Source organism: Planococcus citri, chromosome 3 (genome assembly GCF_950023065.1).
Source record: "Planococcus citri chromosome 3, ihPlaCitr1.1, whole genome shotgun sequence".
NCBI classification, from domain to species: domain Eukaryota; kingdom Metazoa; phylum Arthropoda; class Insecta; order Hemiptera; family Pseudococcidae; genus Planococcus; species Planococcus citri.
Window position 1 is genome coordinate 47,546,232 of NC_088679.1, and position 27,818 is coordinate 47,574,049.

Genomic DNA, 27,818 nt, shown 5'->3' on the forward strand with positions numbered 1-27,818 from the left:
ACTTACCGCCTCCTTACATTTTTTTTGATATTTTTTCTTGATTTCAGATTTTTAATTTCGCAAATTGAATTCTATTGCAAGAATAAATGACAGATTCACCATAAACCAATAGTTCAATGGCACTTCAACATCACACATCACATCAACTTTACAACCGGCGGAATCAACTACATTTGTCCATCATCAATTAGCCACCCTTATCATATAAACCTGACTTCTCACTAATACAATATACAAGCCTACCAACCAGAAAAAAAAACACACGCTAAAATTCGTCGTTTTATTTTACGAAGTCTCAATCAGATTAACTGCTTCTGTTTCCAAACTCATTCGGCGACTTCCTTTGGAGAAAAAAGCTACCTAAATATTAATAACATGACCGTAAGCATAGGTAGGGCATTTCCCGCGATTATTTCGTCGGCTGTTTCATTTCATCGCACATATGAGAGAGAAGCCACGAAGCGAATCATATTTCAAAATACGATCGATGGTCGATTAACATCCTCGTGTATGGTTAAAATTAACGCACATCCGATGAAACAAACAAAATTGCCAATTCATAACCAAAAGATACACATGTATATTAAGCTTCAAATAAACACCTCCTCCACAGCTACATATCGGTACGGTACTTGGGTATAAATTTATACGATGAATGCGTACATCCGTACAAATTGTCAGTCAGAAAACTTGTTAAAAACCAACAAACAACATGCAGATGGAATATGGATCATTTGACATTTTGCATGTCGCGTGCGCTGCATTAATTATTCGTACGTCGCGAAATTCGGATATTACACATTAGTAAAAATGGTGTCGATGTCGCCAAGTTACTGTGTTAATTGGTACACCATTACCACAAGCACATATGTGGGAATATTCCAACAGACTATCGACAAAATCACGAATTAAATCTTCGTAAAATCAATCGATTATTTGTATCTATGGGGCAGATGCTTTCTGTCGTTTAGACGGTATATCTACGTACATAGAATATCATTTTGTGGTAAATTTACCAGTGAGAACGTTTTTCGCATATATAAGCCCCATAATATGAATACAGACCTACCTACGTGAGATTCGTAAAAATTCACGGTTCCTTTCTATCGATAAATTAATCGTGTTACATGTTGTAACGAAATACAATAATTTTACGAAGGATACGTGATAAAATAACACCCAAAAAATTCATCTTAATATTCGATCAACGTGGAAATATTTAAATCTTTGAAATTAGGCAGGTATTGTACTACGAGTAATATCAGCAATTTGATTATAGTTTGTAACTATTTACTCGTATATATATATTCAAGGCTAAATTACACGCAATGGTTTCCTTCTAACAAAAAATGATGTATACATAATACAAGTTTCACTGCTTTATTTTTAGGCACGAATAGGAACCGATAATAATTATATCATAAATTGATCGCGATGAACCCAGCACCTCGACTTACTACGTAAGTACAAATGTACGTACACTGTACAGTACATCTACTTACGTAAACTTACTGCGATAGTAAGACATAAGACTTGTACTTGAAAAATATTCATTGGGTCCGTCAAAATAACTCATCGTGAGTACCTAGTACATCAATCATAAACGATGACGAATGAATTTGCTGGAAGTCGTGGGCCTATTTTTTATGTGTATTTATCAACAATCTATACAACGTTGTCATCCTTCAGCATTTTTTGGTCAATTGTTGAAAATTATATCATGACATACGTAAAATGTTGAAACTATTCGTGAAAATTATACATCAACCAAGCAACATCAGGCAGATTTTATTAATAAAATTAACGAGTTACTTTTATAACCACGAACATATCCATTTTTTTTTCTTCAAAAATACACGAATAAACGTTGGTTTTGAAGCGAATATTATCGTTTGAAACCATCTAGATAGGTCTAGCTCAGCTCTGTATAGTTATACGGGTAAGTTGTTACTTATATGTAGAAAGGCCTAATCTTACACTCAAATCATCAACCATAAAAAATTTATAGAAAAAATAAGGCAATTTTGTACATTAATGAATGTTGATTTTGTGTCCGGAAAAAAATCTCGGACATGCCAGAATCAGACTAAATCCGCACTCAAACCAAAAAAAAAAAAAAAAAAAACATTCAATGTTTCTCTGATGATTTAAAAATTGCGAGTTTGAAAATCTAACGAAACTTTTTCAAAATAGCATTTACAGAATGATGTCTTTATCCGCGTTTTACTCATTCTACTTCTACATACTATCTAGTACCACTTGTATGAAAGGAGAGGGAGAGGAAGCAAAAATATTTTAAAATTGAATGTTCATTGCTCAACCACCACAGGATATTTTCTCAAGAGGAATTTTTGGAATTATCAGAGACGAGGTAGATTCGATTTTTTCAACAAACAAGGATCTACCCCCCCCCCCCCCGACTTGGCACAGAAATTTAAAAATACGTTCCAAAATATTTACAGTAATTTTCACAGTGATCCATTAATATTTTTAATAAGAGAATGAGGGAAAGCACGAAAGACAAAATTTGAAAAAGTGATGACTGGTGAATCATAAACGAAACTTTTCAATGCAATAGAAAAAAAATCACCAAAAAATCAGAACATTACAAAATGAAAATGTTTTGGTTTTCAATTTTAAAAAGTTCGATTATTTTGCTACGTTTTGATAAAAAGGCGAGATTTTGACAATTTTAGCAAAAGGAATAGCATTTTGGCAATTTCTTGCAAAAAACAAGACTTCTGGACAATTTTTGAAAACAAAAAACTTTTTGGATTTTTTCGCCAAAAAACGACAATTTTTAGCAATTTGCTAAAAAGTGAAAATTTCTGTCAATTTTTTGGCAAAAATTGAGGTTTTTGAGTCATTTTTAAAAAAATATGAGATTCTTCGTCAATTTTTGGTAAAAAGCAAAACGATGTCAATTTTAGCTAAAAACTGGAATTTTTGTCCATAAATGCATGCTAAAAATAAATTAATACTTTTTTAAAATTTTTGTCGAAAAAGCGAAACTCCCCCCCCCCCCCCGTAATATTGACTCTAAAATCATTCACGAAACATTTTAAATTTCTGTGAATAGACTTCATTAAGGAGCTTTTTTGAAGGTTTGAATTGCAAAAAAAATCTGTTTGAAGTAGATGTAAATCTTTTAACGGGCAATCCATTAGAAAAGTTTCAATTTAAAATTGATAATACAAGACAAAAATGATCCACAAAATCAAAGATCATTCACAAAAATTTCTCGAAAGTATACTGATATTAATTTTTCTTTCAAAGAACTTCGCATTAATGAAATTTTCTCCAATTCTATAAGCCTTATCAAGAACTACAGATACAGCCAGACTAGACCACACAACGAAATAAATCCACCAAAGTATTAGATTTCAATATTGCCTTCGGTACTACAATGGAAAAAGCAAAACCTCAACCACGATACCTTGAGCTCTCGATGCAGCAAAACAAAATATTATACGTACTCGATTCAATTACACTCATAACTCAAATTTCCCTAGTCCCTACCATAATGCAATATGTACCTATTTCTTTTTCGAATACTATACATAGGTACATGCACAGGCACATTTCATTTCAACGCTTTGGCAGCAAACTGATCGGACCATAACGAGGATAAATGATCGATGGTTAAGAATTCCATCCCAACTATGCATAGGTTTATAATACGCACGAGGATTGAAATTTTCTAAAATAACGCTAACCCTATTATTACAGTGGCTCTGTGTTCTGATACAACGGTAGAAACTATGATAATTATTGCTATGGTCGCTGATAACTTGATTCCAGCTGTTAAAAACCGGCTATAGTATTACGCTGGAAGTTTGGAGTAAAAAAATGAAACAAAAAACTCAAGTTCTAGCGATTGTATAAGGTATACGAAGTACAAATCTCACACAATGGTAAATCTACAGCAGAATATAGTATCATTTTAAAACCTATACCAGGTATAGGTAGATATATGTAGCAATAATTTCGCGGTCACGTACGGAAATAGGTGTTTAAATGTACCTGCAAATCCGAACAACTATGATATTTGGATCTTCTGGTGGCGATTTCCCACCACGGTATGTCCGGTTTGGGACGAAATGCGACAGCAGGAGGTTCCTCCAGCACGGTATCCAGCGAATATTGCTGGCTTTGCGGTAGCCTGCCGCGACACGTATAAGGTGTCCGGCGGATGGTCGCGTATCCATCGTGCACCACAACAGAAGAGTTCGATTGATAATATTCACGTTGTTGAAACATCTTCGCGGTCGTCGTATTCGTGGGGCACGTTACTAGTCGAAGTCGAACGCGAAAAAACCGTCATTTTACTCTCGTTCGCCGCCGCTCAATGATCGTTCTTTTTTACTTTCGCGATCGCGATATACAACAGATACACACAGAGACAGAGACCGCGTGCGTAGCCGGCATACGACGATACGCATGTAAACCGAGCCAAACTGCCGTCATCAGTCCTCATAGTCAGTCGTCACATCAGCACGATAAACTCGTTTTCCATCACATAGCGCAGTCAACAGAACAGATAATTATCTCGATACGGTTTTTTCTATGTATCTTCTTTTTCACAGCTTCAATTCGAAGATACCAATTTCCATCGTTTCGCTAATTTTGTATCATCCAGCGGCGATCATACGTAACAAGAGATGACCTAGTACATTGACTTTGGTTAGCTCTCACAGTCATCAAAGTATAAAACTCAAGTCAAGAAGTGGTCATCCAAAATTGGTCAAAAGTGATCGAAAGTTACCAAAAAGGCAGAAATTCACAATAAAACTTGAAAAGACTAGAACTACCTATGATAGGAAAACAGTCAAAATTCACCAAAAGTGATCAGAATTGACCAAAAGAGCGAACAATGACAGTAGTGACCAAAAAGATTAACAACGATTAAAAGTTCAGAAAACGTGATCAAAAATGGTCAAAATTGATCAAAATATCAACATTGATATACCTACTTACACAGAATTTGGCAATTTTTTTCAATGTGCCACTGATAGCACTGCTCTTTTTGCAATTTTGAGCGAGAAATTAGTATTTTTCTTAGCTGCTCTAGAATCTATAATATGATTAATAATTTTGATCGAAACATCCCTACAAGTTACCATCATATGACCACACTACAAGACTCGAGAGTTATAAATTGTGAGATATAAAAAATTGCAAAACTCTGCTTTATATTGAAAGATAATTTCGCCAAGATTTTCAGGCATCGCTGTCCTTTCCATCGAACTCACGTTCAGATCGACGATTAGCCCATTTGCATTATTCAAACTGTCAACAAGATACCAGACCCGAGTTGGTTTCGCTACAAACTAAATGTACCCATCATTTCCAAGAATAGGTAAAATGCCTCGAGCAAAAATGACACCTGTTTTTATAAACATACACACAAATTTACATACGCACCCGGATACCAGGTTGTTTCTTATAATCTCTACCCGCTAATTCTCATTGTTCGAAACATCGTAGTCGATAACCGCCGACAATAGGTTACATCTCGGTAATTATTTTCCATTACAATAACATCAGCACTATTTCACACTGGATTCGTTTGCAGAAAGGAATAAAAATAACCTATACAAAATTACTTTATTGTCGTCGTGCGAGTTCGATATTCTCGTATTTTCTACATGCTGATTCCATTTCTAGACAAGTTATCGGCGAAATTAAACGACTGTTTGAGATTTGATTTTTATTAAATTGACCTTGTCTTCGCAGCAGTACTTCAATTAGGGAACTACTCCTAATGGATCTCTACTGATTAGGCGTAAATTACGCTGGAATGACTTCTCACACCGACATGCAAACAATGTACTGCTGCTAACAGCTAACTCGATAAAAGAATACCTACATTTGATTTTTTTTCAATATCGTTCCAAGTTGAATTGAATTGATCGTCTCTTAAAAATATAGGGTTAATGTCTTCCCATCTCTCAATTTTGAAAAAAAATAAAATAAAAGACCATAAAGAGAAACTGAGAAGTCAAATCCAAAAAATAAATTGAAATTCGAACTTGGTGTCCTCAAATTAGTTAGAATAGACATGTCATTTGGTATTTTCATAGTTTTCAAAAAAAAAAAAAAAAAAAAAAATCGAAATTGGGAAACTGAAGAGGCGCTTAGGGGTTGTATTTACAATGAATAGTAGATCCTCGAATTTCGAATTGGGTGCCTTCGACTTCTGAAAAAAAGGGTACGTGTCATACAAGATTTTCAATTTTTCGGTATTTTGATCAAATGACCACGTTTAAGGGCACTAATGGAGCAGGAAAAGGTTTCAGAGAAACCGAATTGAAAAAAGTGAGCCAAATATTCGAACTCTGCCTCTTCTGAATATGTACAACTTCACTTTTGAAATTTTTTATAGAATTTTGATAAAAATTGAAGACTTTTGTAAATTGTGCCCCTGAACGATGTTGAGGTTTCATTTTGAGAATGAACTTTTTGAAAAGCTGTTAAAACATGGTCTTAAAATAGTATACTTAGGTGTAATTTTAGTAGTAATTTTCATTTTTTGGTGTTCATATTGTAAAAAGTTGAACTTTTATATGTACTGAAAGTTTATTTGTAAAATTTCCAAATTTCAACTTCCAAAATTCTTTAGATATGAGCCTTCGAAAATCGCAAGTACGTGAAAATAACGAGGCCCCTCCTCTCATCTGAAGACTCTAAACTGAAATGATAATGAATTTTTTACTTTATTAGACTAAGAAAGAAAACTCTTGAAAGAATTATGACTGATGAGCGAAATCAATCAGTCATGTTTTCAAGTTTTTCATAATCAGTAGGTACCTCAACATGGAAAATTCACCACGTCCTCTCCTTGACAGTTGAAACCTTCAGTAAAACCCATTAAAAAAATGTTGAATATCCACATTTGACAGAATGACAAACTATTCAGATTTAAATTTACGTGCATTTTATCGAATAACGAGAAAAAACGTATCGAACTCGACACCCATGACGTCACAACTGATATACATATACTTTTACTTAAAATGTTTTTAGGTACATGGTATGGTGTGGAAATTCACGAATTTCTAGTTAGTTCAAATTTATGAATCCGCTTCTACGACTCTCTACGTACCTACCTACTTACAACCTACCTAGAATGATATTTCACGAAATCATTTTACACCACTTTTAGTACAGTTCCTGCAATAAATAAAAAGACACAAGGTGAGGAGACCGTGACTCGTGTTAGATTTGGCCTAAAAATACTATAGGTATATAAGACCTAAGCCAAACTCGTGATGTTTTTGTCCATCACAAACCCTGTCTCTTTTCTTAAACCACAATGAACTGCAGGTATAGGCTCTCAGAATATAAAGCAATACAGAAAGATACATCTGTAGGTATAGGTGAATCCCTAATTGAGCAGATGAATCAACGCACGATATTTCGAAACCCAAAGATATACTATAGCGATACGTAAACCTGAACATCATTCACTGGAAAGGAAATTCTGACAAAAAAAATCAGGCGAAATTATCGTCAATTTCTACTACAACTCACAACGCACCCAAAGGAACCCAACTATTTGTCAAAAAAATACCATCCGAACTACACCGCGATAACACAACCGACGCACTGAACACCACAGAACTTCACCAAAACTAAAAAACCGCGAATTTACGTACAATTTTGAGGAAAAATTTCCAGAAAAAACTGATAACTTTGTAAGAAGGTAAGGCGGCGTACCTCTTCCGTTCGTACACTCAATTTACATTATGAAACTTCACTCGCCGCCGGTTTGCCACTTGCGTTTCGACCACGTTACCGCTACCGAATAACCCAGGCCCATGCCATAATAAACACAACTAACGCATCCAAGTCGAACGCAGATACACAAGAGAACCTTGATACTTATGTAGATGTTTTGATACAGCAAAACTACTCACTGTATACGTTTTGTACGATGACGATGAGGGATGTGCTGTGCACTGTCTACCGATTATAAAAAGCCCATCGTAGAACCTGCCCATGTCCCTGCCCGTCCGTACACCCGGCAATTATCGAGAAGAACACGTGCGTTACTTTATATAAAAAGTTAATTACCAGTTAACCTCAACAACTGCCCCAAATACATGTAGGTACCTCTACCTTCGATACGATTTTTATGGGATTACGTTTAAGCACCTTTATGTTTAATGAAAGTGCATTAAAAAAAGAGCAAGGAAATCACATCGATGCTCATTATATCACTTCGTACAATTTAAATATATGATAGCTCATTTTAGTCATTTTGTTTTTTTTTTTTTTTTAAATATGTATGTATCTAATATAAATTACACATAATTATCATCATTGCAGTAGGGATGTACCATAATTCATAAAGAAAAAGTGATGAGGATCGGTGCATACATATTGCATTGACTTTTCCCTCATTTCCAGTTTCAACGTATTTTTTGTAGGCTCAAAACATTGTTGCTGAGTGGAATGAGCACTTAAAGTCAACTCATTTTCTATTCTAAAAAATAAGGCTCATTATCGCCAGAAAATCGTCAACAACTGATAACACTGCACCAAGAGATTATTGAATACTGAATTTCCCGAGATAGAGTGATAGCGAATTTGTAAAAAAAAATCAATTTTAATCCGTAACACATCACACATCGAACCAGATGATAATGAAATGGATTTAATAATAGCATCAAGTGCCCAGGACCTACGTATTTCGATTTAAACAAAGTAACTAAGTTAATATACAATAGTAAGAACATTATTACGTAAAACTTAAGAATACCTACACAGTCATAAAACTGATACAGTTTCCCCTCTTTTTTCCTCCTTTTCTCTTATTTAATTCAACGCGCAACATAAATTAAGCTAATTGTAGTTACGACGACGAAATGAGGAATAAGGTCAAATACCAGTTCATGAACCGAACACAAGACGGCTCATTTGAATTTCTTTAATACAACCATTAATTATAATGTTTATACATTCGTAAACAAAAACAAAAAAGTCCGAGCAAATCGTTACTTATTTCGTGTAAGGTGAGATTCTTTTCAATTTTTTTCAAGATGTTCGATGAATAAAGTGTTATGCCTACTTGTCTACAGGTCAAAAATAAGAAATACATTTCACTAGTCAAAAAAAACCTACGTTAGTGATAAGATAAAAATTGAAATCAGCGTCTCACGCATGGAAATGAAAATTGCCTCACAAGAGGAGACCATTGAACTACAAAGTTATCACTTTTATAAACTAAATAAAGCTCGTCCAGATTGTATTTCTTCGGAAACTGAGAAACAACGCGTATTGAAAAAACACCAAGTCGACTCATCAGCTGTTCATCAGTTGGTGTTCATTTTTACATTTCGTATTTTGAATTGAAAAAGCATACCCAATCAAAGTTTAAGCCTTAAGGACAGCACTTATCACCGACAATCTCACCCAAGTACGCAGGTCAGATTTCGAAAAATGCCCCTAATGTTGATAAAACCTTCTGAAGTTTTGACACCAAACAAGATGATTCTTTTGGGATCTACAGCACTAGGCCGGCGCTGGATTAGTCAGATTTTTTTTTTCATTGCTCTTCAGTATCCACTTTGAAAAATTCTAAGAATAAAATTTATAGTGTTGTACGATTATCTGAATGACTTATCGGATGCAAAAAAATAACCAAATGACACCCGGTTGACAGAAAAAAAATCAAAACCATGTTCTACATTTTTTATGTTGGCAAAATATAAAAATATTTTTTGAAACATTTTTCATCAGCACTGAGGAATAATTGAAAGCTAAATGAAATGCACAGAAAACTATAATTCATTTCGTATGGCTCGAAATTCGGCGGCGATAATGTAAATTAATGACTTTAATAGAGCTAGAAATTCAGTAATTTCAAAATAATCATCAGAATTCTCGATTTTTTAAAAAATTCTTGACGATGGGCGATTCTAAACAGCTGAATAAATTCATCTTTATGTTTTTCAATTGAGAAAGAGAAATCTTGTAAAGTAGCACCATTAATGGCACAGTAGACCACTAACAAGACACCAAATGAGTTGCCTATCATTAGAATTCAGGCGCGTGGGTGATAATTTAAAATCCAGCTTTTCTTCGCACAGTACAAAATGATATAGTCAGTGTCGATTGCGGAAATTCATCAAAATATTGCATATATAACTCTCATTACTACATTCAGTAATATGAATAGTTGTTAGTGATGAACAGGTGATTTCAATTCATAAAATACAGTAAATCTGCACGCAAGAAGCGCTCCCATAATATACTCGTAGTTTTTTTGGAATTTATGAAAAATATACTGAACTACCGAGACACATCAACTAGAATTTGTCTGTAATAGGGGAATATCAAGCATTCAAAACAAATACGTTTATTTTACAGTCTCGTACTTATAATATAAACGCATACCAAAAAAAAGTGAAACATATGTACATTAGACACCGAATACGGAGAATACGAGAGAATTAGACATACAATTACGAAAGTACGAACAATGATTTCGAATAGGTAGGTACTAGTCATTTTCCGATTCATCTGAATTTACGCGATCATCGACGCATTATCTTTTTCGTCGATAACTGAAAATGAAAACAAGACGAATTATCAAAGACCAGAACGAATATAACCAAAAACTGCCGTTTATAATTTTCGATTTAGGATACAGGAATAAATTCGATTTGAAAGTTTTAATCTCTTTGACGTAATAATTTTTCAAATTTTCTTCTCCTTCGAGTAATCGTAAATCAAACGATTGGTCATCCATTAACGGTACATCGGTAGGAGCATCCGATTGGTTACCGATGACTTGAATAGTTAGTCTTCTATTTTGATCGCTACCTTTTTTTCTAATTGACGTTAACATTGCTTTGATATCGGAAAGTGATACTTTATGCAGCCAAACAAATTCCTTCCATTTCCTGTCGAATACGTATTCTTCCATAATAATTTCCCACAGATTATTATTAACTTCTTCTTCCAAATTATAGTAAGATGTGCCTTTAGTTCTAATTAAAGCTTCACGCTCTTTGTAAAACTCGTCGTGCTTGTAGTTATTCAAAGAATTGGAAAAATCGTCTAAAAATAGAGAAATTCGTTTTTCGACGTAGGACGTTTCAAATTTCGATGTACTCGAATGGACAGTTATTGTGAAGCCGATGATTCCGAAATTAAAGCTTAATTCGCAGAAAACGTCGTAACCGAGCTGCTCCTGCGTTCTCAGAACGTTGAATACCTTCTCTTCCATCAATTTGACTAACAATTCCAGTTTAACGTACTGCGATATGTCGGCGTTACCCCACTGGAAGTAGTTGACCGTCACCGAGTTGCTGTCTAATTCGTTGAAAGTTTTCATAAATACGCATTTTTGCCCGACTGGAATGCGTCTGATTCGCACGTAGGGTAGATCTTTCTTGGCGATTGGTTTCGAATTGAATATTTTAATGCTGTTATGACAAATGTTGATGGCGTTTTTGCGAGAGATATTGCCTTGAACTAAACATTGGACGAACGAGTTGCCTAAAAAACTGTCGATAAAAGCGATGAATTCTTTTTCGCGTATATGCGACACGACGCTGTATTTTTCGCTGGCGTTGAAATATGGTTCTTCGATGACGGTGAAGTGTAACTCTTGTACGAGATTATTTCGTTCTAGTAGCGTATTACGATAATTTTTCTTTAATTCGACTTTCAAAGTGTTGAACATGTCGACGTTGAATTTTTTGGAGAAATTTTTCATACAATTGATCACAGTCGCGAGAAGTTTGGGTAATTTGTGATTGAATCCTTTCGTTGTCAACAATATACCGCCTCTAGGCGAAACTTGGATATCGTAATGTAAATGAGCCAAATTCGCCGGATAAGTATCTTCTATCAATATATAGGAGATCATAGCAACGAACAGATCCAACATCACTAATGATTTACTCGTACTCATTCCGGCCGGCGATAAAAAATGCAAATTGATCCAGGCGGTTGGAAACTTGAACACAGTATCTAATTTGTACCATACTTCCATAAATTCATCACTTTTTATTTTAGTCGGATATTTGCTTTTGTTGCCGGTACGTGATACAAGACGAAAATCACTCGAGATAAACGGATTTCTGCTGGGTAGTTTGAATTCCGAATACAGTTCTACGTTTTGCCAAGTCGACAGCTGATCCGAAGAAATCGGCACCGACCCATATTTCGTTTGAAACCAAGGTTCGACCTGATCGATGACTACAGAGTCGCTGAATTCTTTGGCTTGTACGATGATATTGACTGTTTCGGGCGTTATGTGTTCCAACAATTTGGTTATTTCTTCTGGACTATACTTGAAATACAAATAGGGCCCGGCTAGGAAATCTTTCGAAGGATAATAATGCATATCTTCGACAAGGAATTCGGCAGCAGTCTGTTCTTCTTGAAACCTAAAATATAAATCGCTCAGCGTTTTTACTTCGTTGTACAGCCTACGTTGCGGTAACGATGCTCGAACTAGTTTTAAATAACTAAATGTCGCAGTGATTACATCCATTAAATGAGCAAACCATTCGGACAGGGTGATTTCTATCCGGAATAACGAAAACAAGGAATTACAGTACACAGAGTTGGGGTTTATATCGCTCCATAATCCGAGCGCCCATAGTTTACTCTTCAAGTAAGATAGTAAACTACCTTTACCTTCGTGATCTACGAGCCAACCAATAAGGTCGGCTGGTTTGCTATGGTAAAGACTTTCGATCGGCGGCATTTCCCACATAAGAACGACTTTGGTAACGTTTTCCACCGACGTTACGTAATACATTCGATGAAATTTTTCGTGAATAAATAATGGTTTCGTAATATTGTATGTAGGACGAGATACTTGATGATCAGGAATGCTGGTAAAACACTCTAAAGCGTAATTTTCCAACTTAACGATAGGTAACCTGGCTAGTATGGCGACGGTCATTAGGTTAGCCGAATAATACTGCTGGTGAAACGACCGTAACGACTCGTAGAGTTCATCTTCAGATACACGATCTTTCAGGGTCTTCGAATTACCACACATGAATTTACCAATTGGATTCTCTTCCGAAGCAAAAGTTCCGATCAATTGTTCAATTCGAAACGAATCTGATAAAGTAGCCAGGTCAAATTCGGAATCAAGAACTTCTCGTTCACGAACCATAGACTCTTTCTTCAGCAACGGTGAAATAATTAATTGAGAAAACATATCTAATGCTTCGAATAAATGACGAACGTTGCAATAGAAATAGAATGTCGTGCATTCGCATGATGTGGCCGCATTCATGAACCCACCGTGCTTCCGTATGAAACTATGAAATTGGTTCTCCCTCGGGTACTTCTCACTTCCCAAGAATACCATGTGTTCTAAAAAATGTGCTAAACCGGGAATCTCATTCGGATCGCTAAAACTGCCAACGTTGATTGACAAAGCGCAAACGGCGAACTCAGACGTTTTTACATTTTCCGAAGTTCGACAGCTTTCGTACGCTGGATCGTCGTCGTTATCTTCCTCGCCGCTGGAACTACTCGTTGATTTGCCGATGCTTCTCAAAAAATCGAATATGTTAAAAAAGTCTTTTATAATATGATACGGTTCAGGTCCATATGATACTAGTAAGGCCGTGAGATTATTAGGTAGTCGAATTACTTTGTATTCTTTTCCATCACTCGGTGATTTGTCCGGTGGTGGTAGTATAGTTATTGGTTTACCGCCTATAGGAAGTTTTTGGCTACTGTTATCACGTTTCAGCTTTTTTATAGTATTTTTCAGCAATAAGATTAATAATAGATATAATAATTTCACCAATTGATTCAAGAAGAATCGCATGTCCATTATTTCACCGCAATGAGGAGTTACGGGAGCGATTTCATACAGGCATGTGCAGGCAATAACACGGGAATGATGACAGACAAAAAAATCACGTGGAATAAATCACAAGTTACATTATTTAACTACATAATTAAAAATTGAAAGAAAAACGACCGACTTCAGTGATACAAGGAGCTCCAGATAATTTTAAAAGGTACGGACACGGGAAGAGCGCGAGCGTTTTCGTCTTTTCGAGCTTTTCACAATGCCACATATGCAGCTTGTTTGCCGTTCGCGCTCGCGCTCGAATATCACAATTGTTTGCCAGCGCTCAGAAATAAATATTTATTATTTGTCTCGTCAAAGGTAATAAATTTTGATAACACTTGCGCTTCACGCACCCATGTTTTGTTTTCCTGATGTTTTCCAACACGGAGACCGACAACAAGACAAGGCAACGATTTTTAGAGATCAGCGGAGATTCATATAAATTTTGTTAGGATCGCTATATAAAGATAATTTTTTTCGTTCGAAAGTGTACATAAATCTGATGTGACAGTGACAACATCGCGTATTCACACTTTCTAACGAAAAAAAATTGTCTTCATATAGCGATCCTAATTCCTAGCAAACCGCGGATCTGGGTACCCGTTGATCTACATAAATGATCAAAGCCAACAACTGAGGGGTTTGGACATAAAGTCACATATGCACATGCCAAAAATAGCTGATGACGATGGTATATCTGAATTAGCAAATTATACATTGCAAAATGCAAGCGGTCCATCGTTGAATGGAAACACATTCGTCATTAAATTTCAATTTACATCACACAAATAAACTGTTTTTTTGAAAAATCAAACCGAGGGAAACAAATTCTAGTAGAGTGTATGTAGTTCATTTGTTTTTCCAACACGAGCAATATGTACAATGTACACGTACGCATACAGAACAAAAAATAAGTAGTACTTACGTTTGTTGATAACTGACTAGTAAGAGTATGGACTTTCTGCTGGGCTTCACTCAAATCTTTTTTCAGACGCCGCATTTCTTGAGCTTGTTTATCTTCCGGCGTGCTGTATAAAGATGAAGATGCGGTGGAAACCAAACTCATAGCTGAACCATGCACTACGATTAAACAAAAACCAACCATTAAAAATACGTATATTGCATACAACGTCTGAATATAAAACTTGACAATCGCTTACTATCATCTTCTTTGGAATTCATTTTTGTCAAAAAATTCATATACGGAGAATTTCGATTGAAACTTTGGTTTGAAGACGGCGAAGCAGTATAATGATACCTAGTAATTTCGAGTATGTTAATTAATAATTTTCAAAGCGATCATTATAAGGGGGAAAATATTTCACATTACCTGGAACTATTACCAACGGAAGTACCCTGAGATAAATGACTAGGTGTAGGACTAGGAGGTTCATCTTGAGAATTGCAGTTATTCATGTGGCCAGGACTACCAGACATGCCGTATGGTATGCTGTACAATGGTTCCAGTTCGTCTGATCTTTGTAACATCGATGGGTACAGTTTCTCTGATTTCGTAGATCTAAATAATTAAAAAAAAAAAAAAAAAAACGTATTGCAGCAAACACAAAAAAGAAAAAATATCCGTGCAACACAGCAACCAAAAATAACGTCAAGATTCATCACTAGATTATTTATCAAAAGAAAAATTAAAAAACAATAACAAAGCCAAAACAATGAAGTGCAAAATATTTATGACACAACCATTTCACAAAACTATACCTTGGGAAAGTCCTTTCACGAAGATAGCTGAAAAATTATTGCATCGTTTTAAGAGTTTTTCAAAATCAAAATTTACTTAGTAGGTATTTTATTTTGCGGTTAAAAATTTCGAATTTCGGGAAAATATCTTTGAAATTCATACGAATTTGAACCCTTTAACAGACCATGTTTCTATAGAATATAGATACATAATTATTTCAAAGATAACTCACCTAATACTATTACTGCGAGACAATCTGGAAGGTACGTTAGAAGACGAAGGCGAAGTTCCTGATATAAATCTAGCATTCGTTAAACTGGCTCTGTGATGGAGCTGAGCCGGCAACGATTCGATACTGTCCGCATCTATTAACCCGGCTGAAAAGTAATATTATCAGATCTTTCACGAATAAATAAATGAACAAGCTGACATTTTCTCAACAAACCATTTGCACTAGATCTAGTTGGTAACGAGGCAGTGTAAGGCGATCCGTGTCTAAACCAAGAATTGTGCTGATTCGACATAATTTGCAAATCAGTATAAGTGGAATCTGATAACGACCCAGGCAGTGAATCACGATCAACTGTTTTATGAGCATTTTGAGTTCTAGATGGTGATTTAGGAATAGAATCTTGTCCCATCATAATTCTTTCACGAACACATTGTGACAGTTGACTGGCAGTTGTTGAACTCAGCGAATAAGATTTAATATCAGTTTGTGTACCTCCTGACACTTTCACCTAGGAGACGAAAATTTCATGAAGTTTACGATATTGGACGCACATTACATATATATCGGTACATAATTATCAAATTTAGATGATCAACTACCTTTGTTCTAGGCACAGCTGAAACTTGAGCAGTACGTGATTCTTTTCCGTTTGTGTTCGTCGACTTTTTCACGTACCCGAAGCTCGAAGGAACGCCTCTAACTTTACTTTTACCATCTACTCGCGATTTCCTTTCACCGTTGTAGTATTCCATATCCATTAATTCTTCTCTCGAACCAGTAGCGCCTGCATCAAATCAGTATGTGATTATTTTTCCAGCATTATCAGCATTTCAATTATTATTAAATTTTTATTCTCTTTACTTACTCGATGTAGAAGATGTGCGTCTCTTATCAACTTTGCTACGAAGTAAACTATTAGTATTAGAAGAAGGGCCTGCACTGGGGCTTCGTTTATCACGAATTCGAACATTTTCCGGACACTGTGAATTCGTCATTCGATTACTTTCAGAATTCATCTCCGAATCTGTGTACTTTTTCCATTGTCCGCTGCTATTATTCAACGATTGCCGACTGTAAAAACATAGGAAATTTAAAAAATAGTTTTTCCAACCAACAAAATTTTGCTAATGCTGCTAGGGATTTTCAAATCTTACAAAATGAAAAGTACAAGGATAGAAAAATACCTAGTGTTTAGTGTTAATTTATACTATACACCCTGTACACATACCTAAAGGCGCTATTATCAGTTTGTTGACTATTGTCGGATTTTTTAATGTGGCTTCTGGCTCCAATCACTCGATATACAACCGGAGTAGGTTCAGGTGGACTCATATGAGGAGGTGAAGTTCGAAATGACGTGTTGTAGCTACCAGCATGAGTAGGTGTTGGTTCTGGGGGACTAATGGGACCCTCATCGGGTCCCGGCCCCCTCCCATTTAGCTTATTACCAAACTAAAAACAAAAATAGAAAATCATTTTTCAAAAGTTACAATTTATATACATGTAGGTAAGCTTTATTTCAAGTGATAAATACGCTAATTTACCTTGTGCAACGGACTACCAGTTGATAACGCAGTCAACACATCAGTTGAATGACTCCTATCATTTAATGTTCTGTAATCAGAACAGTTTTGAAACTAATATTCGAGGGAAAAAACATTAATCCAGAGCTTAAAAACACTTACTGCTTGATATTCGTTGAACCGGATATGGAAGACAGGTTATTAGCTTTGGAAGCTTCGCTTTTCTTCAGTGCTTTAAGCCTATAAAAACAGCAGCATAAATATTACCAACAAATTCGCGAGACTGCAAATTTCACATTAAAAACTATGAATTTCACTACGTAAATCTTATTGCGAGATAGAAAAAAAGTGTATTCGTCCGATCTCAAGTCATACTATGAAACGAGAGAGGGACAACAGAAAGCAGTAAAAAGATTGTAACCGCACGTAGAAGCATATAGAATGAATTACGAAGGGTGCACAATCGATGGTAAAAGGTATACAAGGACGCATGCTTGACGCTTCACCCTAGTCAATTTAATAACCCTCTAACATTGTTACCACACCTGGAAATCGTCTAATGCAGCGTGTGTGGTACACTGTATGACGCATACATTAAATACCCCAATATTAATTCGCTTAAAATTCGCTACGAATTAATTAACTCGAATACAACTCGATATGATCAAATTTCCTCTTGAAAAAACATCTGTCCGATATATTCATACCAAAAAAACTTTCTTATATTTCCTACTTCCTTTTTATCAAATTACAAAAATTTTAAACCATACACCCATATACACGTATATTTCAAAGCCTACAATCATCACATGCGTCAATTCAAAGAAACTACTACACGAGTAAAAGCTGACTCATTAACGTTGAGTAATGAATTAAATTATACGAGAATTTGCACAACCGCACAATAGTGCTTCAAAAACTTAAGCAATCAACAGGTAGGTAGGTTAATTTATTAACCTTATGCCACATTGTATACGGCTATCGAAGCGATTTAAATCATTACTTACTTCATTTCAAGATTATTTGAGTAGCGTTCGTAAAATTGAGCACCTCCTTCGGACATGTATCCACCGTCTACATCGTTATATAATTTACCACTCATGGAAACATTCGATTGTAACACGTCGCCATCGGAAACATAACCTATTCAATGGAAAAAAATTCACTATTGCAAAATAATGTATTTCTCTTTGCTCTAAATTTATACAACATTTTTTGAATAAATTTTCGCTCTATGCTCTGTTAAACAGCCCGAAAAGTATAAAGTAATAACAATAGAAATATTTTTTACGCAAAAATTGTTTTTCATCAGTGTTTATCTCATGTACAATTATTTATTATTATTAAAAAAAAAAAAAAAAAATATTTCGGCTCAGGCAAAATATTCATGAATTTTATTCAAATTTTCATTTCATAACGCACAAAAAACTAAAAATACTGCGAAGAAAAAATTAAATTTTAGAACTGTTATTATAATATTTAGAAAGAAGTTTCAAACATGTTAATAATCCTATTTCGAAATATTTCTCATAAAAAATCTACTAAGATTCTTTTCTTCGTCATCATTTTTTCCTATTAAAATTACAAGAAACATTTTCCAATGTACCACATCTCTTAACATGAGTTGTTCTATGAACTCTTGAAATAATTATCTCAGTATCTAAGTACATACTAGAAAAAAATAGCTGTATAGGTAAATAATGGTGACTAGAAAAACACTAAGTGATACGACCATTAACGTAATCATGGCACGTTAGATATCCTATTATTAAGGTACCTCAAAATTTCTCATAACACTAGATTTTATCTTACAACAATAAAATTTTGACAAAAAGATGCCATAAGCCAATGAAACTTGGGATATTTTAATGGTTTGTTCTATTTTCGATGATTTCGATTTTAAGACGAAAGAATAATACGAAGTAGAACTACTCTAATTTAAAAGTTACTTCTGTTCATCCACCGAGAAAATGATGACAAAAACATATTCGATGATCACAATATTGCAATTCAAACACGAACGGTTTTACACATAATTCACACAGCAAAATAAATTTCACGCTGAGTGCCTGAAGAACGAAGTTCAACTAGGTACGCTATTATCCAATTGATGATTGATTACAAAAATAGCCCATGTGAGTTTGAAAAAAAATTGGGGAGGTGCCTTTCTGTACTGCATTGTGTGTATGCATCAGTAGTACTCGTATAGTGCACCAAATATTTTTCTGAGAGTAACAGGAACTACTCAAGTTGATAAAAAAATCACTTTGAACGCAGCATTCCAATTTATCAGGACGTCGCAGCAGTTTATTGTCTTGTTTGTTTTATACTTTCATTATTGGCAAGGACCATTTTTGTAATCAAGTCGTAATTTTCATTTCAATCGAAAAAATAGACCATATTTCGTAAGAATTCCATCCAACAGTTATGTCTCATTGTAAGGCTATTAGAAAATATACCGCCGAGCGACGACACAATAAATTTTACTCAAGTATACCAGTAGTACACACACTTACCAGAATTAATTTCATAATTATCACGGTCTGAGCCTTTTTTAACGTCTGATTTTGATAAATAGTGGTACTGCTGCGCATGGTAATTATTCAAAATTCGTTGTTGATTATCTGGATCAAAACAAAATGCAATAAATGTAAAACGTCTTGATCAAAAATCACTCATAAAACAACGTTCACAAATTACAAACCTATAAAGCCGTTGGCAGGTACGGTGATTCTATGAGGAAGAACTACTCCACGTTTATATCCTCGTAACAATGGTTCCATAGGTTTAATATTCGCCAAAGTATCTTCGTCCTCGCCGATAGAAGATTGTTTAGAATGATTACCGGCTTCCTGAATAAAAATCACACATTTATAAAAACATGATTACTTTTATGAGTTGATACTTGGTACTAACATTAACTCGGGTGTAAATGGACCTGTATACTCACAAATTTAGGGTGAGGTTTTTCTACATCATTCTTTTTTACATTGATTTCTTCGACGTTATTGATAGGTTTTTCTTCTGTTTCATGCTTTACGATCATTGGAGCAACGCTATTAGTCGGTTTGGCGGTACCTTTCACAGCAGCAGTCGGTTTAGGAATTCCACTACCACTTAATCTAGAAGATTCGTTCATGGCTGATTTTCTGTCTTCTTTATTTGAATTTATAGATGATTCCTATTCATATATTAAAAATTAAAAATCGGAATCAAGTTTATAATCATTCGTATAATCGTGATTCGGAAATGCACATACCTGCGAAGTTTTTTCTTCGATCTTCAAAGGATTTGTTTTACCGGGAAGTTTCACAGCTCTATTTTCAGTTGGTTTTACGACCACTTTTTTTCTTAACATGGGTTTAACTTCATTCACAGTAAATGAAACATGATTTTCTTTTTGGTCACTGAAACATTAAAACACGCGAAATGATGAATTTAAGGCGAACACTCAATGATGTAAAATATTTTATTAGAAATTCTATTACCTGAACGATGATCTAACTTCATTACAAGTACTGTTAGAAGAATCACTGCTGCGCTCAGAGCGAGTGGAACTCACACCGCTCGAGCTTGATGTTCTCTTGGCGCTACTAATGCTACTATTACTCAAACCAACAACTGTAAAAAAAATTCATAGTGAATACTTTCTTATACAAACAGAAATACTGAACGCTTCGCCAACTATCGTTCAGGTTATCAGTGGTTTCACCGAGATAATATGATGACGAATTAATATGCTATGATATGATTTCTTACTAGATTTATTTTTCTCTTTCGCATTTAATCCCTTTACTTTATCATTCATGGAAATTTTACCATTCGGTGCCAGAGACGCATTATACGAGCTATTCACCGTCGGAATTTTGTTTCGTATGCTGTAACAAGTAAGAATCATCGACGATGATAAAAATCATTTATCTAAAAAGCCTTACTCGAACAAAACCCAATAATAGATGTACCTCGTCAACTGTTTTTCATTTAAAGATGATCTAGCATTCTGTCCAGACTTCGGAGTTGGAATAAACGAATGTGACGGACTGGCTGAACGAGAACTGTTGTTCGACGATGAACATTTCAATGAATTCAAACCTGGTAAAGAAATACAAAAAATACGTTACAAAGTTAAGATGCACACAAATTTGAAACAGTGACTCACATTCTACAGGTTGCAAATACTACACGTTCGCCAAATAAAACACATTATTCTTATCTTATCGTCGAGGAATCAGAAATACAAAAAATCGCGAACGCTTATCACAACATGATAACGTTCACTTCTCCTAAAACAACGCCATTGCTCGCGTAGACAGACTTGTTTCGTGTAGTAGAGTAGGTGTAATAATCGTAATCGCGGTGAAGTAACACAAGGAGTAACACATGGAGCGAGTGAGCGAGAGAGAAGCCGTCAAATACAATCACCATTTCTCATGTCTACTGATAAACTAACCGAACCAAGTAGGTTTGAACAGATGTGAGTCATTGTTGAACAAGAGGGTGGCTTGGAGGCTTTTTCGAATTCGAATAGTTACTTATTGGTCATTCGTACTCCAGAAATCCTTTCAATTCCAGTGCTCCTCGTACGTGTCTCTATATTTTTCTACATGGAAGAGCGACTGAACAAGGCGAGAGAAATGCACTGGTGTAGAAAGAGACGAAGATGGGCATTAAGTTCGTTGTTCTTTACTCTATAGGTCTACCAATAATATGCATATTAACTTATCGTATTAATTAAACTTCTCACTATTAACGGAACACCAAGTTCATACGATATTAAATTGATATGATACGTTGACCTCAAGTCATTAGCCTAGCCAGTTCAGGTTATTAATATAGTACGTGTAGGACACAATATTCGAAAATTTCATAGAAGTCAAAAAAGAAAGAAACTAGGAAGTTGAATTTCTCAAAACACTAGACTTATGGAACGTCCCTCCTCATCCGATCACATAACTATTTTACCGACAACAAATTGATGAATGAATAATTATTAAATTGATAGAAAAGAAATAAATGTGAAAACCGGTCATTTCCTGGGAAATGTATAGGTATGTGTTTCCAATAAGTTACCTATTATTCCAGTAAATATTCCAAAACACAATTTAGAATTTTCCGTAAAAGTGTTCCCTTAAATTATTAGATAAATAAGTTTGTTTTAAAGGTCTGAGAATAGAACTAAAAAAGAGACACAATATAAATTAGGGGGAAAAATATATTTTCCGATTTTGGAAAATATGCATGAAGAATAAAAAACAGAACGAGAATTTTAAAAAATCCTGTAGGTATTAGGTATGTAGTTAGGTAGTAGGTGCTAGGTATGTACTAGGTACCTATCTAGTTATGTATTATAACTCGCACGGTGGTGGTGGTTCTCATCAGAAAACTTCTTTACGTCTAATGATTAATATATTATTGTACTTATTCGCAGAATGAATTACACACATATAAGGTACCTAATGGGCGTCTTTTCCATACGTTTTTCAAGAAATTAAGCACGTATGTGCGTATATCTTATCATTGTTTTTAATCTAGGTGAAAATTGTACGATCTACCTACATACGACATAGAAAATCTGATGATTAATATTAATAGGATTTGGATCCGAACTGAATTACTCAAATTACAGCAAGGATTGGTATAAAAAAATTGAAAAATTGAAGAGCACTTTTTTGCTTCGCCATACTAAAAAAACGAAACCAGTTTTCTCATAGATCAGTAGAAGTAGTTACCTCCCTCACGGAAAAAAAATAGTACTTTCTGAGTAGTAGTTTTTTAACGGAGTAAAAACTACTACTTTTTAAGACCTTCATGGAGAAATATTAGTAGTTTTACATAAAAACTACTACTTTTGTCTAAAAACTAGTTCAAATTACTACTTCGTAAGTAGTAGTTTTGAAGTAGTAATTTGAACTAGTTTTTAGACTAAAGTAGTAGTTTTTATGTAAAACTACTAATATTTCTCCATGAAGGTCTTAAAAAGTAGTAGTTTTTACTCCGTTAAAAAACTACTACTCAGAAAGTACTATTTTTTTTCCGTAAGGGCTAGCACAGTTTATTATTGATAACATTAAATATCATTGAAACCAAAGGTTTTTAAGTACCTACCTAGTACCTACCTAAATGGAAAAATATTTTCAACAATCTTATAATTTTCCAAAGAAAGAAATATAAAGTAAAATTAGATGTATAAATATTCAAACAGTGAGAAAATTTTAAAGAGAAAATCATTCAAGCTTTTCGTGCCTTATGCCCACATGTGTTTTACACCCATCTACCATCTACGAGTAGGTACTATTGATACAACGCGGCACCTTACGAGTCATGTAGTGTAAACAAAACAATGTGACTGAGCCCTTACCTGGAGCTAGAGCTCGGCTTTGCCTTTGTGATATAGGTGTGGGTATATTTGTTCCAGAATTTCCCAATACAGCTGTCGATTGATGATTATAATGCGGAGAAGGTAATCTGAAAAAACATTTACCATGTAATCTTATCGTAGAAACACTCAGGTTGAGCAAAAATATTTTATATGTATAGGTAACTGCATGTACACTGTACAGTAAACACGAATTACGTTACAAAAAAAAAATCACTCAAAAGAATATAAAAAAGACCGAAGTCGATGAAAACAACGCAAAGAGTACCTGTGATGTGTTAGAAATGGCGAAGTGGGCAGACTTCTACAGTGTTTTCTATTATTTTCCGCACTATTCGAGTTACCCATCTCATATCCGCGAAAAAACTGAAGACCGATAACCCCTCAATATGAGTCTAATGCAGTTTAATGAGAACGTCGCATTACACACGAGGTCTATTCTACCCTTCAAACAGGAGCGCACCCTTTTCGATGAAAAATTACTAGACTTCTGCGTTTTAACGATAAGAAAGAAATCAAACAATAACGCAGCAGCATATGGGGGTTATATGCAGAAACTAGACTCGATTGTACGTACAAAATATATACTTGGGATGTAGGAGGATATATGTTGTTTGATCAAATCTACGTAGACCATCTTATAAATAACCAGACTATATACATGAAGAAGAAAAAAAGCCTATGCCTATATACAAACGTCTAATGTTTAATTCAAGATGTCTAAATTCGGAGCAACAACCTATCAAAAATTAAACAAAAGATTCGACAATTCGAGTAACACACGTGTTCCCAGTACCATTTGTGTATCCGCAGGTTTTGATTCTCGTTTAATTAATACACTTTTTTTTCAACTTAAATAAAAAAAAAACAAATTTTATTTATTAAAAAAAAAAAAAAAACTGACCACGTAGTTTATCATGATGAACTCCTCTGGTCTTGAAATGGAAGATTTATAGCTCACGTTTTAAAACCAATACAAAAAACAAATGTAATTCTGCTCGAAATGTTACAATAAAGGATACCACAAATCCCGACACATACGATATACAAATTCCTGTCACGAACAAGGAGCCTTCCTTTAGTTGTTCTCTTTTCAGCTACCTAATGTATATATTAACATTATGTTAACGACATTTTCCAGTCACGAAAAATTTTTTTTACTTGGTAGGTATTGGTTATCGACGAGAACGACCTTATCCTCTATGGAAAATGAAATAAAATCCGCAAGCATCGATTGATGACAAAAAAAGTATTTACATTCAAAAGTACCTACCTAACCTATACCTAAAAGGCACGATTTGTTCTAACATCGATGTAGGTTATACCGGGTGTCCTATCAAGTACGTTTCTCCAGCCACTCAAACAAACACAAAGTTCCAGTAGGTAACTACATGGGTATGATCATTGATCAATGTTTGTTTCCTTTAAAAATAGGTTGCCTATCTAAACATTTGAAAGGCGACAGTTCAGAGAAACCAAATACATAACAATTATGTTAATTTGACTCAAACTTCAGTAAAGACTCCCGTTAAGGGAATACAGAGGATCTCAATCTTTTGATACACCAGTACCTATAATGAAATTTTGATACGTTTCGGAAGTCATCCCCAGTTTTTCTCCATTTTAATACGAGTTCCTTTCAATGATCTATTCAAATAACTGCCATGATTTTCGTCCTAAACTTCCAGTAGTGGAAGGAGGGATTCGTAATTTTCATCCATTGGCTTAGTGATTTTCAGAAAAACAGCCAAACATTAAAAGACTAAGTAAACTTTTCGATTTCAAATTATAAAAATCCTAGGTAGGTAGGTACCTTATTTTCCCCTCAGTATGGGATCGCTGAAAAATTACTGAAAGATTTTACTGTTCATAAATACCTAGCCCAGGATAACGTAAGACACATACAAATTTACAGTATTAGGCCCACAGTGGTTCATTGGGACATCCTGTATAAAATAACTTTAGGCATTCTGAATTCGCAATGTAACTTACTTAGACTGCTTCATATCTTCAGATGGGGGAGCCAAGTGTTGACGTTTCTGTTGTTGTCGCTCGGGGGTCAGTAAAATGGACTGGGTAGTCTGACGCTGTTTTTGTTGCTGCTTGTATTTGGACAAGGCAAAAAACAGTCCCAAAGTTGTTTTCAAATTTCCTTCTCTGACATCTTTGGCGGTAATACCATCCAATGTCACTCCAATACGTTCCAATAACGTTAAACAATTGACAATATTTTCCACCTGAAACAGCAAAAACATGTTCTTTAGTAGGAAAATGGGTAGGTTTAGGTACCTATACATTATACAATGAAGAATAGCTTATTTTCTTCGTATCACCTTCGCGTATAAGTTATTCTTACACAATGTAACCATTACCTCCTCCTGTAATAACTTAATATCGCGACTATAAATCACATAATGCGTAATACCGGAAGATCATCTTTCCTGTCAAGGGCTCGCGAGATATATCGTATCGAGCGTGCTACCTAATTAACACGTCGATCATTTTTCTTCTTACCGAGCAAATTTGTCACCGTCAAGAAATGCGAGCATTTATTGTAATTTTAATTACGTGCACAGCTGAGCAGAGAAGGGTAGATATATTTGACATTGTAATAAATTTCATTAAACTAGTCCGAATTAATTTAAATTCATCGCAAATAGATATTAATGATGGTAAGTATTCTCTCTGGTTATCAACGTCCCATGAAACGTATAACTCTTTTTAATATAATGACAATTTCAACATCAAACATTCCTCTCAGGTTTTTTCTCCTTTAAATGGTATGCAAGTTGGACGACGAAATTATTATATTAAATTCCATTGTTTGTGGTTTTCGAACCGTTTGCGGTAATCAAAACTCTTAATCCAAGAAATACGACCATAATGAGTTAGTTGTCGGCGCAGTTATATGAACTCGAAATCGAAACGCATACATTGTAACTTCTTAAATTATGATGTAAGTAATTGTAAAGATTAACATGATTTAACACTGGGTTTGTTTCAAATGGAAGGATAATCCTGAACAGAATTATAGTTAGAGGAAAATAATACTTCTCTTACAGTAACTAGATCAGGAATAATGAACTGCATAGTAAACATAAACATGGGGAAAGTACCTATACCTACGTATGTCTAAGGAGTCCGCAGTCGTAATACAAGTAGCGTAGGTCTAGGTAGCTCAGGTACACGCAAATACCTTACGTTTTCATTCATGTCATTCCACCTCTCGTCGCCATGACGCAAATACTCGTAATTAAGAGCGCAACGCGCAAGTCATCGTATTACTCGTTGGACAGATTACTTTTAATTTTATACTGATTTACTTTTTTTCGAACTCAGATTTGCTATACTGCTGAGCCAAGCTAAATCCACGCGGGTGGTGTAAACGAAAAGAAAGTGAAATTGGGTAAAAATACAGCGTTTTATTTTTATACCTCCGTTAATTATAATTAAATTATTTTCGTTACGCATTCGAACGAATTCGATCGCAAATCAAAAACAATTTTAGATCTCGGAAGATACGGTTTCGCTTCTCTCTATGGGTCACACATAGAAGACCAATAAATGTGAGTCGGTTAATTTAAAATAAAAAAATAAATACAAATCGGTAATTCATTTTGATGATTCAACTCTTTATTTTTGGAAATAATCTAGCAGAGTAAATCCTTCACCCTTCTTGTATAATTATAGAATACAAATCTGCAAAGTGAGTTGACTTTTGAGTCGTCGAAAGTCAAAATGAAAGGATACACATTATTTCGTCCACCTTCACACAAAAACAAATCGTGAAGAAATTAAGTAAAATGAAATTTTTTCGATCAATTGTTCATTTAAAAATTACCCCATCTATTAGGCCTACATATTTATGAAAATTCAATTTTTGAAATAGGTTGGTAGTTCCTCAAAAATCTACCGCAAACAAAAGTTGACGACTGGATTAAAAGAGAATTTGAAATTAAACATAATTTTACATTTTTTGAACTTTTACCTAATTTTATGATGAATTACAAGTACCTACTTATTAAAATTCATCAATCAACCGAATAAACGTTTTGAAACTACTAAATTCTGTTTTATCTCAAATTTGTTCTCATCTGGTTGGCATACAAATCCTCCCTCTACATAAAACTGAAAAGCCCGATGAG

The 27,818-nt window shown here is 34.8% G+C and overlaps 2 protein-coding genes across 8 annotated transcripts in view; both read right to left on the reverse strand.

The window, feature by feature from the left end:
* The window catches only part of LOC135840903 (protein sickie-like), a 92,156-nt gene that overhangs the window by 12,445 nt on the left and 51,893 nt on the right, over positions 1 to 27,818 (reverse strand). For 4 of the 7 annotated variants that reach the window (XM_065357654.1, XM_065357652.1, XM_065357653.1 and 1 more), the window contains 21 exons: positions 25,666 to 25,910; positions 23,656 to 23,762; positions 21,260 to 21,389; positions 21,057 to 21,175; positions 20,786 to 20,918; positions 20,557 to 20,704; positions 20,248 to 20,478; positions 20,002 to 20,149; positions 19,814 to 19,921; positions 18,305 to 18,440; positions 17,460 to 17,537; positions 17,319 to 17,388; positions 17,003 to 17,226; positions 16,640 to 16,845; positions 16,374 to 16,558; positions 15,988 to 16,282; positions 15,775 to 15,919; positions 15,563 to 15,589; positions 15,174 to 15,362; positions 15,004 to 15,101; positions 14,769 to 14,923 (listed from right to left, as the gene is read on the reverse strand). In XM_065357654.1, coding sequence (XP_065213726.1) covers positions 14,769 to 14,923; positions 15,004 to 15,101; positions 15,174 to 15,362; positions 15,563 to 15,589; positions 15,775 to 15,919; positions 15,988 to 16,282; positions 16,374 to 16,558; positions 16,640 to 16,845; positions 17,003 to 17,226; positions 17,319 to 17,388; positions 17,460 to 17,537; positions 18,305 to 18,440; positions 19,814 to 19,921; positions 20,002 to 20,149; positions 20,248 to 20,478; positions 20,557 to 20,704; positions 20,786 to 20,918; positions 21,057 to 21,175; positions 21,260 to 21,389; positions 23,656 to 23,762; positions 25,666 to 25,910 — 3,177 coding nt within the window. Of the gene's footprint in view, positions 1 to 14,768; positions 14,924 to 15,003; positions 15,102 to 15,173; positions 15,363 to 15,562; positions 15,590 to 15,774; positions 15,920 to 15,987; positions 16,283 to 16,373; positions 16,559 to 16,639; positions 16,846 to 17,002; positions 17,227 to 17,318; positions 17,389 to 17,459; positions 17,538 to 18,304; positions 18,441 to 19,813; positions 19,922 to 20,001; positions 20,150 to 20,247; positions 20,479 to 20,556; positions 20,705 to 20,785; positions 20,919 to 21,056; positions 21,176 to 21,259; positions 21,390 to 21,456; positions 21,639 to 23,655; positions 23,763 to 25,665; positions 25,911 to 27,818 lie in introns of those variants that run through there. The other 3 variants (XM_065357656.1, XM_065357657.1, XM_065357659.1) reach the window with 3 other exon arrangements.
* Positions 10,348 to 14,762, reverse strand: LOC135840904 (nardilysin-like). The gene has a single exon (XM_065357660.1). The coding sequence runs from the start codon at positions 13,817 to 13,819 to the stop codon at positions 10,553 to 10,555; it is 3,267 nt and encodes a 1,088-aa protein (XP_065213732.1). The 5' UTR covers positions 13,820 to 14,762; the 3' UTR covers positions 10,348 to 10,552.

What these genes read in the sequence shown, in the direction of transcription:
- LOC135840904 (XM_065357660.1), bottom strand. Translation starts at nt 13,819, where the DNA reads ATGGACATGCGATTCTTCTTGAATCAATTGGTGAAATTATTATATCTA.